The sequence below is a fragment of the Topomyia yanbarensis genome, chromosome 2, assembly GCF_030247195.1.
Source record: "Topomyia yanbarensis strain Yona2022 chromosome 2, ASM3024719v1, whole genome shotgun sequence".
Taxonomy (NCBI): domain Eukaryota; kingdom Metazoa; phylum Arthropoda; class Insecta; order Diptera; family Culicidae; genus Topomyia; species Topomyia yanbarensis.
In genome coordinates, this window is record NC_080671.1 from 136,998,154 (window position 1) to 137,018,052 (window position 19,899).

General features: G+C 36.7%; 1 protein-coding gene across 1 annotated transcript in view; it reads left to right on the plus strand.

The window, feature by feature from the left end:
- The window catches only part of LOC131679792 (uncharacterized), a 64,476-nt gene that overhangs the window by 5,644 nt on the left and 38,933 nt on the right, over positions 1–19,899 (plus strand). Inside the window, exons 5-6 of the mRNA XM_058960539.1 lie at positions 5,578–5,624; positions 5,742–5,845. Coding sequence (XP_058816522.1) covers positions 5,578–5,624; positions 5,742–5,845 — 151 coding nt within the window. The remainder of the gene's footprint in view (positions 1–5,577; positions 5,625–5,741; positions 5,846–19,899) is intronic.

A 19,899-nucleotide genomic window follows, 5' to 3' on the forward strand; every position in this document is an offset into this window, starting at 1 on the left:
ATAGATACAATCAGATAACAGTATATTACAGTGGACCGTTCCGGGCTGGCGCCTATGTGTTACGAAGTTTGGGTAAGCTTGGAGGTCGGTCATCTTTCATAATTACGTTTTCACAGAGTTTCGGGTATTATCTTTAATCTAACGCTGATGAATAGACAAAGATAATAGGGGTGTCAGAGTATATTTCGGCCATTGTAATTATTTGCACCCGCTTTCATATGTTTACTTTCTTTTACTATGAAAAAGACATACCACTTATGAAAACGCAGTATGACCATTTTGGTGCAAGATAGAATAGTTTCTTTTTAATTTTGTTTTGAATTTGATTATGTTGTTTAGTTTGCATTACATTTCTAATTCAATTCATTGAGTGTTTAGTCACAAGTGGTGACTTTTCATCCCTGTTGGTTACATGATTCGGTTAATTTTCATTTAAGTTATAATATGCTGTCGAGGTTAAGTTATTTTTGCAGTTGGGAGTAGGAAGTTGTTTATAAATTAATAATTGTTGTTTATAATTTAAATATTTATCCTTTAGGCAGAGCCTTCTGGGCTTCTTGTTCACAAGAGGATTTAAACATTTTAAATATTTTGCTGCATTTTGCTTAGATTCCTTTAAGGTATTCTTAAAAGTAAGTTTTTATTGTAAATCAAGCTCAAGTATTTAATTTGATCTGACCATGTTCAATTCAAACCATTAAATTTAATAATCTGGTTATGATTTGATTTAACAGAAGAAGCTCCCGGCTTATGCAGGAACACAATCAATTGTGTTTTTGTCGCATTAGTAGAAATTTTCCATTTTTTCAGCTAATTATTAAAAATGTTCACCTGTTGATGAGTAGTTGAATGCTTATTTTCTTTCTGTAGATCCTGATAGATAAATGTCATAGCAGGATCACGAGAACGTTGTTATTGACGTATTCGAGCATTATCCAAGCGAATCAGTTGAAGATCGTCGTCAATAATAGGAGTATTAAATTTTATCTGTGTTGTTGGTACTGATAAATTTCTAGCATCAACTATAGAATCACTTAAATTTTATATTGCAATATCAGTGTCAGCTTTATTTTGTAAGTCATTACCACATTCTTTCACTGAACAAGTGTTCTGAGTGTCGATGTATCACCACAGATGATACATTTGGAATCCAAATGACATTTTTTTTGTATCATGCCCAAAGACTTGGCATCTACGACAGTGACCTAGATTTTGAATTCAGCCCCCATGTCGTCATTATATTATATCACACTTTACTCGTACATAAAACGTGCCTTTTCTAAGACTTTCAAATTATTAACCTCATTGCCGTTAAAATAAATTAAATAAAACTCTGGGATAATTCCAGAGCGTTCTGACCCACTGGAGCTGTTAGCTTTTCTCTTCATAAGAATAATTTGTGAAGAAGAAAAGCCAAGTAAATTTTTCAATTCGTTGGATATTTCGTCCAAACTTTGATCTTGCGGTAACCCTTTAAAAACAGCCTTGAATGGTCTATCTGTCTTGAAATAATATGAATAAAATATATATATAACATCTCCGTAAGTGTGTTGATGTGGTCCACTACGAAGTTAATAATAATCTATTATCTTTCTCCGGACAAAACCAATCTAAAGGATGTGTGGCATCCGGCGGCTTGGAGTTTCTCAACCAACTGGGTTTCTGTTCTCATGGCCTAAGAGGCTTCTTAAAACAGAAGTCCTCTAGTCAATGTGTTTCTCCATGCCGAGGACAGAATGGCTGGCAGAACCTAAATATTCCAGTAGCACTCGGAGTGCCGTGGATCTTATCCTTACTGGGTTAAGCGAATCTCTGACACTGCGAACGTTTGTTTCTTCGCAAATCGTGGGATTTAAATGCTGATCATGTCCCTAATACCCATTCCGTGGTTCGCTATAGGCGATTATAAGCCAACGTGTTTGGTATCTTCTAGTTACTGTACAACAAGTGCTGATGATGAAGTGTGTAGTGCTGTGATCGAGTATGGTTAGAGTAGCACAAATTAATCTTCAGTATAAAAGTACAGAAACTATGAATCTATCCTGCCTTGTACAGGAAGGAAAAGTTTTGGTTGAAGAACCGTATTTCCATAAAGGAAACTTCTATGTTGGAAAGCTACTCAACCCCGTCTTCGTAGTTTTTAACAGCAATGGACAAACCCACGTGAAACGCTTCGTGCATGTATACTTGCGAATAGTGCTATTGACGCATGTCTTATATCCGACCTCACAACTCGCGATATTTGTGCTGTCACAATCAATATGACTGTTGATAACATTAACAAGAAATGCGTCTATTGTTCGGCATATACGCAGCATAATGATTGTATCATGCTGTTCCAGAAATGGGTTCTCCCTTATAATCGGCTGTAATGCAAACGCCCTCCACATAATTTGGGGCAGCTCAGATGTCAATTTGAGAGGTACCGAATTGATGGGATATTTAAATTGAACAAATCTGCACATACTTATTGTAGGAAATCGCCCAACAATTGCACGAACTGGACGGGAAGAGGTGTTAGATGTAACTCTCTGCTCTGATGGTATTACGCATGAGATGGCAATCTGGCTCGTACCTTACGAGCTCGAACCGTCGTTATCTGCTCATAAGTACATCGTCTTTGGTCATTTAAACGTCGTCACATATCGTAATCTCAAATTTACGAATTGGGACATCTAGAGAGAGGGCTGGACAACTAGATTTCATTGGTATTTTCCGATGATTGAATCGGAATTGAGCAGTTGCAGTTCTGTGATTCTGAAATTACTGTCGCAGATCAAGCTAAGTACGTTGGGGTATTTCTTGACTTTTATGTATTATCGGCAAAATCAAAACCTAATTGGACAGCTCACATCGATTTCAGGATCAAGAAAGCTTGCATGGCCTTCTGCCAATTAAAACGGACTTTCGGCAAATCTTGGGGACTTAAACCCAAGAACATTCAGCGAATGTAAACAACAATTGTTAGACCAATACTGACATACGGGTGCCTTGTTTGATGACAGACGGGAAACGTCGTGAAAATCAAATCAAAGCAAAACCATCTTCAGAAGATGGCCTTGATGGCGATGACTGATGCGTTCTCGACAACATCTATTGCGGCTGTAGAGGCATTCTTGAACATAAAATCACTGTATTTGTGAAACAAGTAGTGCTTTCTTGTGCATATCGTCTCAAAGTTACTGGACTTTGGAACAGTAACCCAATAGATCCCTCAACTAACCAAAAAAGACTGCACTTGGCCCCAGTGACCTTACACTCACATGCAGTTTTCCTTTTAAAACGATTGGCTAGAGCTGGTGTTGCGCCAGACTTCGTTGGTTCAGAACCAGTTCTACGACTGTCGATAAGTTGAATAAAGCACAAGATTCACTCCTGGGCTGCATCCGAACATGTCTACGACTGGCGTTGTTTGTAAAATTACGTTCAAATATAAACTTTTCTGCCGGATGTGGGTTTGAAAATGTCAAAAAATTTGCTGCATTTATCCAAGTACAATTGCAAGACTAGACGTTGCGAACTAAATTATCACATGGCTACTATTCAGCGTACTGAGTATTATTCGTGTGATCTTTGTAAATCCGATTGCTGAAACTATTTTTACTAACCCAGTGTAGCACAGAGCTACAGTTTAAGCCGCATTTGAATGACAATATCTCTTCGGGGGTGTAGTCGTTTAGTTATCCCAATACCCCCTTGGGGTTGTTGATATAGTTGCTCATGTCTTTTATTCCTTTAGGAGTGAAAAATACTTCCGTATTGTCTATGTTCTCTGTGTCGTTATTTTATTTATACCTAACCTTACCACTGCCACAATCCTCCCCATCAGGAAATGATAGAAAGGCAAATCACGGCAAGGCATAAATATCCGATCACCATGAGGAACGCGCCATTTGAGCTAGTCGCTACTGAAGATACAGGAAAAGCCATCCGATGTAACACTACATTCACCTCTTCGGCCAACGTCCGAAAGGAACGTCGAAAGCTCAGTTCGAAAGGCTCTGACGTTGGAGGTTATTACTGTTATCGGGGGAGGAGATAGCTGCTTCTGCGCATTGGCATTACGCACCATGCGAGCAAATTTACAAATTTCTTCAGCTTCACATACGGTTAAAACATCGAATGAGGTACTACAATCGATTGAATTTTGTTATGTTACTATGTTTTAATTGCCGCAAGGTTCTACTGTATCGATTTTGTTGGCTATTTTCGGCAAATTTGAGACTAAGAGAAACGAAAGCAATGAAATTGAAAGACGGATAGGTATTCTAGAGCGAATCAGTTATAAACTTAGAACGGAAAACTAGAACTAGGCAGGCTCATATGGGCATGATCGAAAGGAAATGTGAAGAATTCTTTGCCTTCTGCAGAGTAGGAGTTGGGCGTTTCACCCAAGTCTACCGCATGGTCTATGGTAGAACATAACTCATCATCATGTTTTACCGCCGACGCCGGCAAAAAATTCTTCACAAATCCTCGGCGTCGGCGGTAAAACATGATGATGAGTTATGTTCTACCATAGACCATGCGGTAGACTTGAGTGAAACGCCCAACTCCTACTCTGCAGAAGGCAAAGAATTCTTCACATTTCCTTTCGATCATGCCCATATGAGCCTGCCTAGTTCTAGTTTTCCGTTCTAAGTTTATAACTGATTCGCTCTAGAATACCTATCCGTCTTTCAATTTCATTGCTTTCGTTTCTCTTAGTCTCAAATTTGCCGAAAATAGCCAACAAAATCGATACAGTCGATTGAATTTTCGGTGAAGTTACCCTTTTACGTTTATGTTTAATATTTGGTACACGACCTTTCTGGGAAGACCCAGACATGCTGGATGAATTGAACATTTCTTCATGATGGTATAGGTATAGGTAGTCTTGAGAAAGCCTGATCGAGTAAGAAATATGTGTAGTCTTGAGAAAGACTGTTGCTGTAAAAAACTTTTGGTAAACTAGGAGCTATCAAGATTTGTGACCGGATCGAATGAAGGTTCAAGCCGGATTGCACAAAAACACTGTAGCACCGTGTTATCGGTCGTGCTAAGTAAGATCATTTATTCGCATCGAAATTATTGTTTTTTTCTTCCACCCGTTATTATATCACAACACATTTATGTATGTATTAAAAAATTTAAAAAAATCATTTAAATTGTGATATTCGATTAAATTGCCGTTGGCAAACCAGTATTCGGCAAACTGACATTCGGTTAAATGGCACTCGGTCAAATAACGTTCTCCCAAATGGTATTCGACCAAATGATCCTTTCGGCCTAACAGTTTTTCACCAAACAACCCTTCGGCATTCGACCTAACGGCATATTGCCGCCCAAACCAAATGACACTTTGCCGAAAGACATTCGGCCAAATGGCTTTCTGCTAATTGACCCGCAACCCAGTTAAAAGAATAGTGTTATTGGATGTAAAAAAAATGTTGTTATCACCGAAGTAGTTTACATTAAGTTTGTGAACTGGAACTGTCCTTTATACCAACGCATTTCTTAGCTACAGTGTAGCTAGCCAATCAAGAAAATGGGCTGTAATTCTTCCCAATTATTTCTTTTATTTTCATACATTCAGAGCTCCAGATTTATCAGAACAACTTTGTCAATCCATTGGTTCAAATTGAGTAAGAGAATATTTCCACCAAGGATTCAAACAACGCTTTGCTTTTCAGTGTGATAAGTTTCATCCCTTGATATGTATTTGAAAATTTTGTAATTTACATTATATTTCTTTTTTTTAGGTGCTCCGGACAGAATCATTGCAGCTTTGTGTTTGCCCAGGATCATCCTTTCGCAGTAATTTGGCAAGAAGGGATTGTTCGAGTGAAATACATCTGTATGGATGGTAAGTCTAATCTGCTGATATACACATATACTTTACCCCGTCAATATTGCACTACATATATGAATTGCTGTATCCTCTGAATATGAAACATAGATACTTCAGATCGTAGAAACTGAAGACTCTTATTGTAAAATAGCGACGAATATTAAAACCGCAAATCTTACAACCAAACTGCTATATTAAACAGGATCACTTAAATATGTGCAAGTGCGTTAGCAGAATCATAGAGTGTGTTTCATACATTCATTACTATATTCGCGTAAAGATATCAGAACACAGAATTGTACGACTTTACAGTCAGGACAATTGTAGGGCTAGAATAGCTACTTTATTGAAACTAAAAATATATTTACTGCTTGACAGTGGCTTTATTCTAAGACGACTGACTTATGAGAAAACCTGCTATCAGAATTTTGAGATGGCAACTATCTGTCAGTGGGAAAATGACGACAAAAGTAAACAACCCGATTCCGATGTACTCAACACGTTGAGATTGTTTCAGCATGCAAGCCGTGCTTACCAGCGGATATAATGGCATGCGTTGTAATTAGGGAGAAATGTCGCGGGAATTAATACATATTCCGCAATCTCATCTGCCTTCGTTATGAAACATTTGTGTGTTGCTATAGGGACGGGTGCTACAGGAAAATGTCATAACGGCTTAATAAATATCACCCACACTGTGTTAGCTCAGGGTGACGGGCGTGTGTTTGGAATTATCGCTTTGCTCGACTACTTGGTGCTGAAAGCGAAACCCTGCACCAACCAACCCTTGCTTGAGTATCATTTTCCCTTCGATGCGACGGTGCGGTTGTCCCTTCTTTCGTGCCAACTAAGTTGTATTTTTTGTTGTTGATGGTTTTAATTCTGCAATGTTATGCTTTCACTAATGTTGGGAATGTTCACCACTGCATGTCGTTTGTGTACCTAGGAATTAGGGATTGAACTTGGCAGTGAGCGCGGAAACGGAAAACTAGGTTTTCTTTTCAAGGATTTAGATGCTAGAACTGAAAGTGAATTTTTATGGGATGGAAGGCGCATTCGTTTGCTTCGGTTGTGCAATTGGCACTACATTGATGGGGGGAAGGTGGTAGCTAATCCTATTTGCAACTTAAACAGGGCAATGCATTCCGGTAAAGTGCAGAGGAGAATCGTTTTGCGTAGCAGTTCGTTGAATATAAAATTCATTGTGCAGCTGTCATTTGTGAGATTGCAAAGCCAACAGTTTGTTTCTGTTGGTATATCACTAGAAGCAAATGCGAATAGCTACTCTAGGAAATAGAGTAGCTATATATTGCAAGCAACAAAATCACTGATACCTTTTAAAATATTGTTGGTTTATAATATACATTGTATTTATAAAATAATTTGAGTCAATGTTTCATTTCTACCCCACATCTTGATTGGTCATGTCGGTCCGACAAGTGTACCTTGCTTTCTATTCATAGTTTTCTATTGCTTTTCACCTCTAAGGCATACCACAAGGTCGTACACCGCGTTCGTTTTCGTGTACGATTGTCTCACGCACTGTGGACTACGTTCTCCCACTGCTCCATCACGTGGAGCCATGCGATGAAATTCAGCACGTTATTCCTTCATTCCATAAGGCATAAAACTCGCGACGAGGGTACCATTATACGGCTTGAGGGCTAACAAGCCTACATTCTATGACACCATTCATTATGTCTGGTTGTTGTTTCAAACAAAAAAGTCTTACATCATCGTTTGCCTGTTAGGGTTACCAGATTGAACGGAACAAGTAAGCCACCCTATACACATTTTCCCACATCGAAAGTAAAACAGACAAGACTGTACAAGCTTAGAATCGACTATCGTTCTCATATCCAAGTTGGTCCGAAATTGCTGAAACAAAGTCCTTGGAATGTGTTTGATGTACCATTTGCCTCTGGAGTCACGTTATTTCTATCTAGACAGTCAGACGCCGCCCTAGATATTCGTAGATTGGTTACACTGCAGTGGCATAGTCGATTTTTTGGGGTCGGATTGATCCATAATTTTAATTGTGTGAAAAAAGGTTAATTTAAAGGTTCAATTATTTCATTATTAAATTTTTATTGTAATCCACTAATAAGTGCCACTAATAAGATTCTAGCCTGAAAATATGCTTTATATCCTTATTCTTGAGATTCCATTGGAAAGCGAGGAAATTTTCACCAAATTATGGACAAATATCTGTTAATCAAGAGTTGTAAGTAACTTTTTACAAGCAAAGTAGTTCAAAATTAATGTTTTTCGAGATGCTTTGTATTTTTTTATTCATCATAATGATTATTTATTTCATGCCCCTCAACACTCTATAGAGGAATTCCATGAGAAACTGGCCGACCGCAAAATATGACCATCATCGATTCGAACAAAATTTTGGAGTTATGTTCGATTTATGAATCTCCATGATTTTCTCTACCAATTGCTATATTTTGATACAGGAGAAAATTTTCAAAAGGGCGTAGACGTTTCTACGTGCATTAATTTCAAGATTTTTTGTTCGATTACCTTAAACAGCAAAACTATCTGAAAACGAGTTACAGGGAATGATAACTAAATACTAAGTACGATAAAAATCTACACTGATAAAAATTATGTGTCATTTTTCACAAAAACAAAAAATTGGGTTGAAAATTTAAATTGCAAAAGACCCATTTTTTTAATTTTTAATATATAAAAGTCAATATTTGCATGTATGTGATTTATGGACTCCTAAACGGCTTAACCGATTGCCGTAAAAAATATACGTAGTAGACATTAGTTATGGAGCGTGTCTGTGTGCTATTGGTTGGGGATTATCTACCCGCCAGACGGTACTTCGAAACAAATTGTGTTTTACTGCTATTTCGTTGAAAGTGGCAGCAACGCTCGACGGGTAGCTAGTTTTTTTATATTTTGTCAACAAAACCTAAAGAGAAAAAAAGCAAATTTAAATTTCATACTAACTGACTTTCGAAATTGTAATTTTATTACGGAATATAATTCTAAGTATCATTTTAAATTAAAATGCATTTAACAAAAATCTTCCGACAAATATTTGTCGAGATATTTGGAATTTTAGTCCTGCATAAACAATGAATTCGGGTAATTATTCCCATTCCAAAAGTTATTCGCGTTACCCCATCATAAAATGTCAACAATGTAATGTTTATCGGTTTCGAGACGTAAAAGAAACTTTTTCAGTGTATTTGGTTCACGGAGAAGCTTTCAATAAAAAGTTTTCCTACCAACAACTTTTAGCATATTTTTATAATTCATACTGTTTGCAGTCAAAAATACAATTTTCTTTTTGAATATGATTCTAAACGCCATTTCAAATCAAAATGGTCTTAATAAAAAAAATTCCTTAACGGTTCTCGAGATATTTTGATTTTTTTTAATAATACTGTTATTTTGTTTTATTAGACCTTTTCAGAAGTTATTCGCGGTTCTCCATCAACAACAATAGGTTTTTCAAAAGACCCACAAAATTGCCTGTAACTTTCTCTTTGACAAGGGAATTTGTGGCAGTATAATAATGCTAGATTGTAGAAAAAAATCTAGAAGAATCTTTTTCTTTCTTAAATCTTCGAAAATATGCAATAATGAAAAAGTTTTAAAGAGTGATAAATGTTATCATGCCATTCAAAAGGTATTTTTATCATGAAATTTAACCTATTTTTGATGATAAAATCTCTGGAAGTAAGTTTTTTATTCCTAAATTTTCAAAAATATACAATAATAAAAAAAGTTTTTAAAGGCTGCATCCATAAATGACGTAGCATTTTTGAAGCGGATTTCAACACCTCCTCCTTCATCGTAGCATTTCATCACAAACCTTTGAACACCCCCCTGATAATGACGTAGCTTCACGACAACTCCCCTAAAACTGAGTTGTACTGTTCGAAAATTATCAAAGAATTTATCAGTGTAATTCATTCAGTACAGGAACCAAATAATTCGCTTATACCTTGGATTTGGGATCATTTATAAGGAAACGCTTTAGAATATTGTAAGTTGACTTCTAACATTACCTGCAATAAATGCTTTAAATGCTCGGTATACCTCGGGTACACCTGCCGTAACATCAGGCCGATAAAAATAATAACTTCCGCAGATTTTTTGTCTTATTAAGTTCCAGAATCAGGACTTGCGTACAAAAGTACTAGTGTCTCAGCTGCAGCGGCAGATATTCAGCCGAATACTATACATTTGAACACATCTAGATTTAAGTAGTATTCCGTAGTTAGACTCAAATCGTCATTCTGTGTGATCACCAACTGTTTTGCTTACGGGTATGGAATCTTTTGAAATTTTTCTGGTCTGGAGAATCTGATAGTTAATTGCTAGTTTTGCATAGCTACGGTTTTCAATTTTTAGCGCAAAAATTATCTTTAATTGTATCGGAAAAATATTATTTTTCAAATTTCGATTAAACTGATTTTTTTAGAGAATATTTTTGAAATATGCTACTTTTACAAAATGTAGAATAATCGATTTTGTTTTTATTTTAACTTGTTCCTATACCTTCGGTTTGACGATTCTACTTTACGGAAAAAAGTATTCTATAAATATTATTATTAACCCATTCATGACCATGTTGTTTGTGGACAACAACGTTTTTAAACAGTTATAACTTTTCATTGGGGCTAGATTTGATGACAAAAATAATAAGTAAGGCTAATAAATGTGACTGTTGCCTTTCATTCGAGCATTAACAGTTACCAGGATCAGCTCTAGAACTGAAGTTATTGCAATTAGTCTGATTGGATTCCGATGGAGCAGTGCTGCCAGGGACAGTTTTTGTTGATGATGGAAAATGAATTTTTCATATATCTTCGGTATGGTGCAATATTATTGAAAAATGATAAAGCTTATCAATTTAGGCTGTCTTTGGCTAAGTTTTTCACATAACTGGACTCTTGTAAATATTATAGGAGAATTGTATTGAGCATTAGAAGGTAAAAATTGAGCAGCTTCTAGCACTGCCAGGGGAGCACCTATATTTATGAAAAAAGGCTTTTCGTGTTTGTTGATCCCACTGTTTTCAAGGAAAAATAGTTTTAAAACCTTACATGCACTAGAAAAAAGTTGGGCATGAAAGGGTTAAAGGTTATACAAAAAGAAAGAAATCAATTTTTTCAAGAATAAAAAATCTTATGCTCCTCAAAAAAGCTACGTAGAATGACATGACCCCCTACCCCCGTGTTGTCACAAACTATCTCCCTCCTCACCCATATGATGCTATGTCATTTATGGATGGACCCTTATGACAAACGCCATTTAACATTTCGAGAAAAGCAGTTTTGGATTATGAGATTGAATATCTTGAAACTTATAAATGGTAGGAACGATTCGGAGAAGACAATTGATGCTTCTATCTATCCTGCATTAATCTTTCATCTTAATTATTACGGGTAATAATGTCGAAGGTACTGATGATGATGATGTAGTGAAACCACCATTAGGGCATTGCAAAAAACAAATTGTTTTTTAATTCTCAAAGGCCACCCTTTCATATTGTGACAAATGTCAAAGTAAGCTCAGATGCCAAATCTCACATCATTTGGACAATTCTAGACCCCCGCCCACCTCGCTTGAAATTTTTGAAATTGGTACTATGGGAAAATATGGAGGAAAAATATATTAAATGCAATAAATTTTGAAGTAGGACTAAGAAAATTACAATTTATACCTCTTTCTAAAAGAAATAACCTTGATATTTGAATGGAGACATTTCTGTTTCTCGAAAAATACAGGGGAAGTGGGGTACTGGGTCATTATGTCCCCAAAATCCCCCATTTAAAAAAAATTCTGCTCTGTCATGCAAATCATACATATTTTGCAGTTTTTTCTAATGTGAAAAAATCTCAGAAATCGAATGGAACCTTTTTGACCTTTGTCCGAATACGAAAAGTTGGGGTTATAGGGTATTTTGCCATTCATATTAAATTTTATGATTTTCTCGTGTATATATCTCTCTTATTCTTCACTTAATTTTAATAAAAGGGCTGAATGCAGAAAATTCTTAGGAACAAAATAAAAATAGATTCGTTACCGGTAAAATTCAGAAGCATCAAATTTTCTCGATTTTGTCTCGATTTCACATTTTTATCATTAAATCGCACATATTAACTCCATTTAACAATACATTCTTATTTAATTTGCTACTTTTAGTGTTTTAGTGAAATACGCTTAGGAATCACATGAGAAAAGTTTCATTCCTGGAAAAATAGGGGAAGTTGGGGCATTAGGACATTAATTGAAAAAAAAGTTATTTGTAGTGTTAATATAAAAAATTGATATTTCTGAATTTTACCGGTAACGAATTTATTTTTGTTTTATTTCTAAGAATTTTCTGTGTTTAATAAGTTACATTTTATTAAAATTGATGGAAGAATAATAGAGATATATGCACGAGAAAATGATAAAATTTATTATGAATGACAAAATGCCCTATAACCCCAACTTCTCGTATTCGTACAAAGGTCAAAAAGATTTCATTCAAATTCTGAAATCTTTCCACATTAGAAAACAGCAAAATATGTATGATTTGCATCACGGAGCGGCAAAAATATTAAAAATAGGGGATTTCGGGAACAAAATGACCTAGTACCCCACTTTTCTGTATTTTTCGAGAAAAAGAAATACCAAGGTTATTTCCTTAAAAAAAAGCATAAATTGAAATTTTCTGAGTGCTACTTCAAAAGTTATAGCATTTGATATATTTTTCTCTCAAATTTTCTCATAGTACCAATTTTATAAATTTCAAGCGAAGTGGACGGGAGTCTAAAATTGTCCAAATCATCTGAAATTTGCTATCTGAGCTTACTTTGGCATTTACCACATGAGAGGAAGGGCCTTCGAGAATCAAAAAAAAAACATTTTTTTTGCAATGCTCTAACCACCATCAGTGCAAGCACTACGCCGGGTGCTGCTGTTGCTTTTAACAGCAAAGCCAAATGATGCTAGCAAACGACTTTCAATTTACCGTTATATGGAGGGCCAAAAAAAGTTGGATCCATAGGCAGAAGTTGTTATGCGCACTCCACAGGGGCAAAGAATCTCCTTCCGACAATAAAATTCAGACGTTTGAGAAGCGGCATTTACAATACTCGTTACAGCACTGCCTGATGGTTTGTGTGAGTAGAGCGTGTCAAACTTGTCGTGCCAAGACAGATAGGAATATTAATAATAACTACATAATTTCGAAGAATTAGGAAGTCAGTGCCTTAATTCATGACACAGTTCGTATGATGCCCGCATGCAGGAATCTCTACCCAAATAATGAAATAAATAAATATCATGAAAACATGACTATAGTTATAATAGTGAAAATAAAAGTAATGAATACTTAAACGAATAAAATGTAATATAATAATATTATAAAAAATATATACATCGCAAGTATAATGTTTAATATAAGAAGGGTTAAAACAATAGAGAGCAAAACCTTCGTAAAATATTTAAGCAGATCAAATCCGAAGCATCAACTATTTCTCAGCCGTGGCCATAACTTAAGAAGCTTGTGTGTCATGTCGTAGGTATCAAATATAAAACCTTTATGTTTTGAGCGAGGTTGCTACCAAAATCATGCTCTACAAATTTGCCCAAGGCATGATTTCAATACATGTAGTTCAAAAATGCTGATGATAATTATATTTCCCTGTTGGGGAGATTAATCATTAGAATCACAATACTATATGAAACGGCATACACCCTCCCCTAGGTTGAGGGGCTTGACGGTATTGCTAACATCATCAAGCATATTGCGTGCATCAGTGCTACAGAACCCCTGACGGACAATTGCTTTAAGATGATTATTGCATTACGCCTCGATAGTGGCGCATCGAGGAGACCGAGAGGGCTTATGGGCCTTTTTTATGTTTTTTCATACTCTGCGTTTGCCCATACTATCGTTCAATCACTAGCCTGTGCGCGCTGGCGTGGCCGACGTTGTTTGACTTTTGTTATGAACCGCGTTTGATGACATTGTTCCACAGTTTAATGGCAGTGTTGGTGGACGGGGCTCACAGTGGAGGTCATTGTGTGTCCATGTATCGGTCGATTTCGTCATCGTGTACAGGCTAATTAAATTAAATTAAATTAACAAAAACATAAGTAGAAACCTATTATTCGTCGTTTTGTAATAATTGAAATTTTTAGTACTTGTGTACAATTGTTATATAGTAGTTGTATGTCTATCTGTGTATGTGTTCGTCTGAGTATTTGTGACAGGGAATGGATGCTTTTGGACGAGTTGAAGTAGTTTGATTGCTTGTTACATGTGTTTTTCTATTCTACTTCATTAGTCTGTTTCTTTTGTAGTTCTCTTAGTTTGCTTCTTCATAACTCATGTCTACCAAAATATTAGGTCAATTTGTACTCTTTTAATCAATATCTTTGCATCTTTTTTTCTTTATTCGGCATGTTGTGATTCCTTTTATTACTATATCTCTATACTATAGTCTGTCTATATTCATATAGGTACAAAGGTACAAACGCTCGTGGCCTTCGCGATAATACAAAGCTGGCCACGAACGCAACCATCCAAATGCAATCATCTACACATAATTATACCCGCGATTTCGCCAACTTTAAAACACCCCGGTAGTTAAGTAAACGTAGCACCTATTAGCTTACAAACGCGGTCTCAAGCATTAACCCGCCACTCGCGGGATCATGAAACAGTCTCGTCCGGCAGTCTAACCTCGGTCATAGCAGCCTATACTCATGTCTTGTGTTTGACCAATCAAAAAAATGACGCTCATATTCACTAGACAACAAATTCCATGGCGACATGACCGGGAACTGGTGATATGGGAAAATTGACTCTCTTCTACCATCTGTACCATATACTAAAAATTTAATGTCAGATTCACGGTCCGCGCGCGATCATTCAAGAAAAAAAACCGCCTGATGATAAAATCGAAATTATACACACGAATTCACGTACAAACAAACACGTTAACATACAAATGCTTAAGCCCTTCGCGACAATCCATGACACCTACCCCCGCGATCGCGCAAATATGATAACATCCCGGTGATAAGGTGAACGTCTCAGCACTTATAAATTTTCAAACGCGGTCTCAAGCGCGAACCTACGAACATCCGTGTTTGCGCGATCATGATCGGTCACGTCCGGAAATCATTTCCTTCCATCTTAGCAACTTAGATCCATAAATTCAGTTGGACCAATCAAAAAATAGAGCTTATATCCACTAGAAAATACGTTCCACGGCGAATTGACTGGGAACTCTGGTGATATGGAAGATCTCACTTTCTTCTAGCATCTGAGCCGTACACCAAAAATTACGTATTAGCTTCACGGTCCGCGCGCGATCATCCAAGAACACACGCGAATATGCGAAAGGCGCATAGTTATCGAATTTATACACGCGATGTTACATACACTAGGTTGGCACGAGGATGTATGAAAAAAATTGAATACCGCAGAACCAAGTTAGAAAAATTCGTAATTCTTCAACGAACTCCTACGCTAAATCTGAATCAAATCTGTTGGAGCATGTTTTGGCACAAATGATTCTAAGTTTGTATGGACTTTACTATAAGAAAATAATACATTATCATTAAATTCATAACTATGCCGTCTGGTGCCCCTGAAAAAAAATTGCATGCTACATTCTATAGATTCAGTCAAGTAGAACAACTTTTTCTAAAGACAGTTCATAGCTATGACAACTGGTTCATGAGTTATTGCAAAATTAAACTTTCGTTGCTCTGAAAGTTATGAAAATAGTGCCGTCTCTGGCTACCCGGCGAGTTGAACCTTCAATCAAGTGAACCTTGACGTAATTGTTGTGGTCACCAGTAATGCCGTTGGTATAAAGCGGAAATATAGTCCAGATAGTATCATCAGAAACATGGGATCAAAAGGACTTGGGATCGAATTGTGTAATAGAATTATTTTTATGCATTTTTTTTTGGTACAATAATATACGTTGAGCAAATTAAAATTGAAACGAGACTGAAGCGGGAAAGATTCTTGAAGTTGAGTTAAAGTCAGTTGAAGCTCAACTGATGTTCATTATATTCCTTCGGAGCTGGAACTAGAACTGCTATGGATTGCTCGGTGAACTGAAGGTAGGTCAATTGAGTAAGCTGGGCGATATCGGTCACTACACGCCAGTAAGAATGTCTCTGGCCATGAAGCACGATTCGATTTTAACCAAAACTTCAAATCATCCAAGGATTAAGATAACGTTAGAACATAACTTAGCTAAAATACACAATAAACGATGTTCACAACGCAGCGTTTCGCCGCTAGTTAAATAACACGTCAGGAATAACGGTTAGGATCTCCCTTATTACTTTATTTGAAACTAACAATTCTACATAATAACGTTCCCGCTTTACATGCAGCAAAAAAAAATAAAATTAAGAACCTAAACTCATGTCCTTCAGATTATCTATTTATGACGCTCGCATCTAAACTATAAAACCGCCTATGTTGATAGCTGCCTAATTCGGTTTATGACTAGCATATCACGGTTAACTTGATTGAAGTATCAGCCAGAGTATTCAGATAAATTCAATTTTCATCAACGATGTAGACACTTAAGCATTGTATAAAGAATAACTTTTGAACCAGAAGTCGTAGCCTATTACACTCTTCGGAGAAGTTGTACACGGTACTCGTATCTACCGAAATAGGCATAGCATATATTTGTAGAATACATAGGAACGTGTCTACGAAATATTAAATAACGTGGATCGTTTATCCATGTTAAATCACATACTAACTTTAAACCATTTGTGCTAAAATATAGTGCAACCTATCAAATCAACATTTTGCATGGTGGAATGAGGCCGCATAGCGATTAGTTTTAGATCGGTTCCACTGAATTCTAAAATTCGTGCCACTCTAACATACACGTTAGTACACGTGACATACAAACGCATACGCGATTTAACACGTTAACATACAAATGCTCGAGCCCTTCGTGATGATGCACGTGTTTACGCCCGCACATATCTGAACTGTACAATGAGTATCACATTCAGAATCACGATCCGCTGCAATTGGCCTTAGGCAGTGTTTTAGTGGGCGACACTGCTTGTCTCGTCTGCAATTGTAGTGTGTGATTCTGACGGGGAGCCCTTCCGAGAACCTAGCTCTACAGCTCCAGTAGGACAACTTTCGAAAAAAACACTATATGAACCGGCTTACAATGTCCACAAATTCCTCCAAACATCGCATTGACCAAAATTTAACGATTTAGACGCATTTAGTAGATCGCAAGATTGAATTACTGTGTAATGTTGAAACCTCCCTTTACAATCGGATTCATAGCCAGCATTTCTAGATGACCTACATACCGTACCAATGAGTCCTATATTTCATTTCAAAATGTTTCCGCTGATCCACGATAGTATCTTCCAATTATAATTAGGGTTATATTTATTCGTATACGTACCTCTGTCATAGGCAAACGAATCCATCCGCCTGGCTAGGTGAGATAGGTAATAACAGTTGTAACTTCCATGGAAAAGATAATTAAATGCATGAGATAAAGTTCGGTTATGATACGGACATCCATCGAGCACGTTGTTACCGGAAATTTTATGTTGAACTTAAACGTATTTTAAAGAAACCATATGTTTCAGGGTGGTAAACCTACCTCAATCCTTATCCAAGCTGTGTAATAATAACTTTCTAGTACCATATATTCGAGAGCTTAATATAGATTATAAACTCTGCTATGTGACGTTCTACAATTTTGAGACGATTATGTACTAGGTGAGTGTTTTATCAATAGCACTCGAATATCATTATCATTTCATATGGAGCCGTACTTATGAACACACATGTGCCCAGTACTGCATTTCTGATCCGAGCGAATTCTATTACGGCTTCTGAAAACATTACGACTTTGTGCAAATCGGTTCAATCTTTTTCGAGGAAAATATAGGGTAATAAGTCTCTTTTAGCCTATTGGGGAGGTTGTGCACTATTTTATTGAATACTCATCCTACAATGCCAATTCGCAGAAATATCTTTACTTCGTTCCTAAGAACCAGTACAATGACAAAATAGCCTGAAAATGGCAAAACATTCATGCAACGGAAACTCGAATCGGGGCCCCAATTTTCAACATACCATTTTGAACCAATTCATTCAACACCGATGACGAACGATGCTCTATAATCAACAGTTTTAAATCGGTTGGTATATAAAAGGAACAGGGTGGAAATAGACTCATTACCGTATAACCTGTGATTGCATAGTTCTTCCTATATGAAAAAGGCAAAACGTAGTGTTATTCAATGTTAAGAATATAATTAATGAATAGCTGTTCCCATATGCCAGCCACTACGATTAAACCGAGAAGTTCAAACCCACCAAAGCAGAACCACTGGATGGATTATTTGGGATCATTAATTTGAATCACATGGCACCATATTTTCACGGTGGTGCTGAAGCACTAACTGGATGAATCTGAGCGGCGTTACTCGCTACTGGATCTGGTACTACTGCTCAAGATTTATTTTACGAAAGTAAATGAAATCATCAATCAAAACAAGCAAGCAGTTGAATCAGAATAAAACGAGCGTGCTCATGTAGGACGTATTTTTTCGCTTCCAGCAACGTGTACCCAAATTTATCGTAGCATGTGTGAAAGAAAAGTGTGTAAAATAATGTTTATTTCATCATGTCAGCGAAGTTTATGGTGTGTTATTGCCGCTTAGTAGAAACTCGTTCCTATATGCATAGTCGCTTCGGAGATAAGTATGACCGGAATTGACAACCGCAAGTTGAACGTCTTCTTTTAAGTATTGTTGTTTTTGTTGATCAGCTACAAAGGCAGGTACAATATGTACTGTCTCGGAATCAGGATGGGAAAGACGAGCACCCGTTCCGCACCCACTGCTGACAGATATAGGCCGAATGCTACCGTTCGGGCAAGGGCTAATTGGTGCGTCGAATGGAAAAGTTTTCGCCGGTTCTTTTCTTTTCACGGAATTTATTCTTCCGAATCGCGTAACATTTTCTATCTCCGCGTTCTGCGCTTTGATCTCGATATATTTTGAAAACCTTCGATTCGGCATAATGATAACATCGTTAAATTTATCTTTATTGGAAGTTAAAACCAATGATGCACCATGGAAAACAGAACTAATAACATAAGTATAATAAACGAGTAGAACTTCATTCTGTAATATTTAGTATTTCATAAGGAAATGTGTTTAAATTTAAATTGTTAAGCAAACGAAACTTTGTTTATTTTTCGTCCGCTTGGTTTCTCATTTCTCGAACACAGCACAGCACAATATTTAAATCCCCCAATTTCCAGACGAATCTGAAGCAACACAAAAAGAAAGGTGGTACGAAAATTTCTCAGGCTCACGGACACGAGAGACCAAATGACGCACGAATAAAATGTAATTGCATAATCGATAAAGAATGTAACGACGAAAGCGTGTTCAGCTTCAGGCAGACGAGTAATGGGACTTCATTCAAATGCTTTTCCTGCAATTGCGCCAATATCCTTGCACGTGAGTGCTGAATCCCAGTACATAATGTGGAACGTGCAAGTGAAGTTCCATGAATGGCAACAGCAGCTACTTTGTAACATTCAAATTAAGCGATTATCATTAATGAGCTTTTTTTCCCGAATTCACTTTCATTTACCGTTTCCGCCACGTTTTTGCACAAAAATAGCGGTTGTCGGAATTTTCATTACCATTCTTGTTTTTGTATTTTTTGTGATCCGAATTACCATTGTTATAGTTAAACGCTAATGCAGATGCTGTGATCCTTTTTGCTTGTGCTAGAATTTTTCTGTCTCATTATTGCTTATTTACGGGCTTCATTTCACAATTTTCGTCTGAATTTCACAGCAGGGAATGATTCAGTTGAGACCGGTGTTTGTGTTTTACTGTTTTGCTGTTCGTGACAAAGTTTTCGACATGCGATTATTGCGTTACGTTGCGTTGTGACGATGATTTTGACGAATTGTACACTGAATTCATCATGTTTGACTAATAACTAATAACTAATAAGAGTTGCTTAGGAAGTAGGAATTCATACCAATCCGACCCAT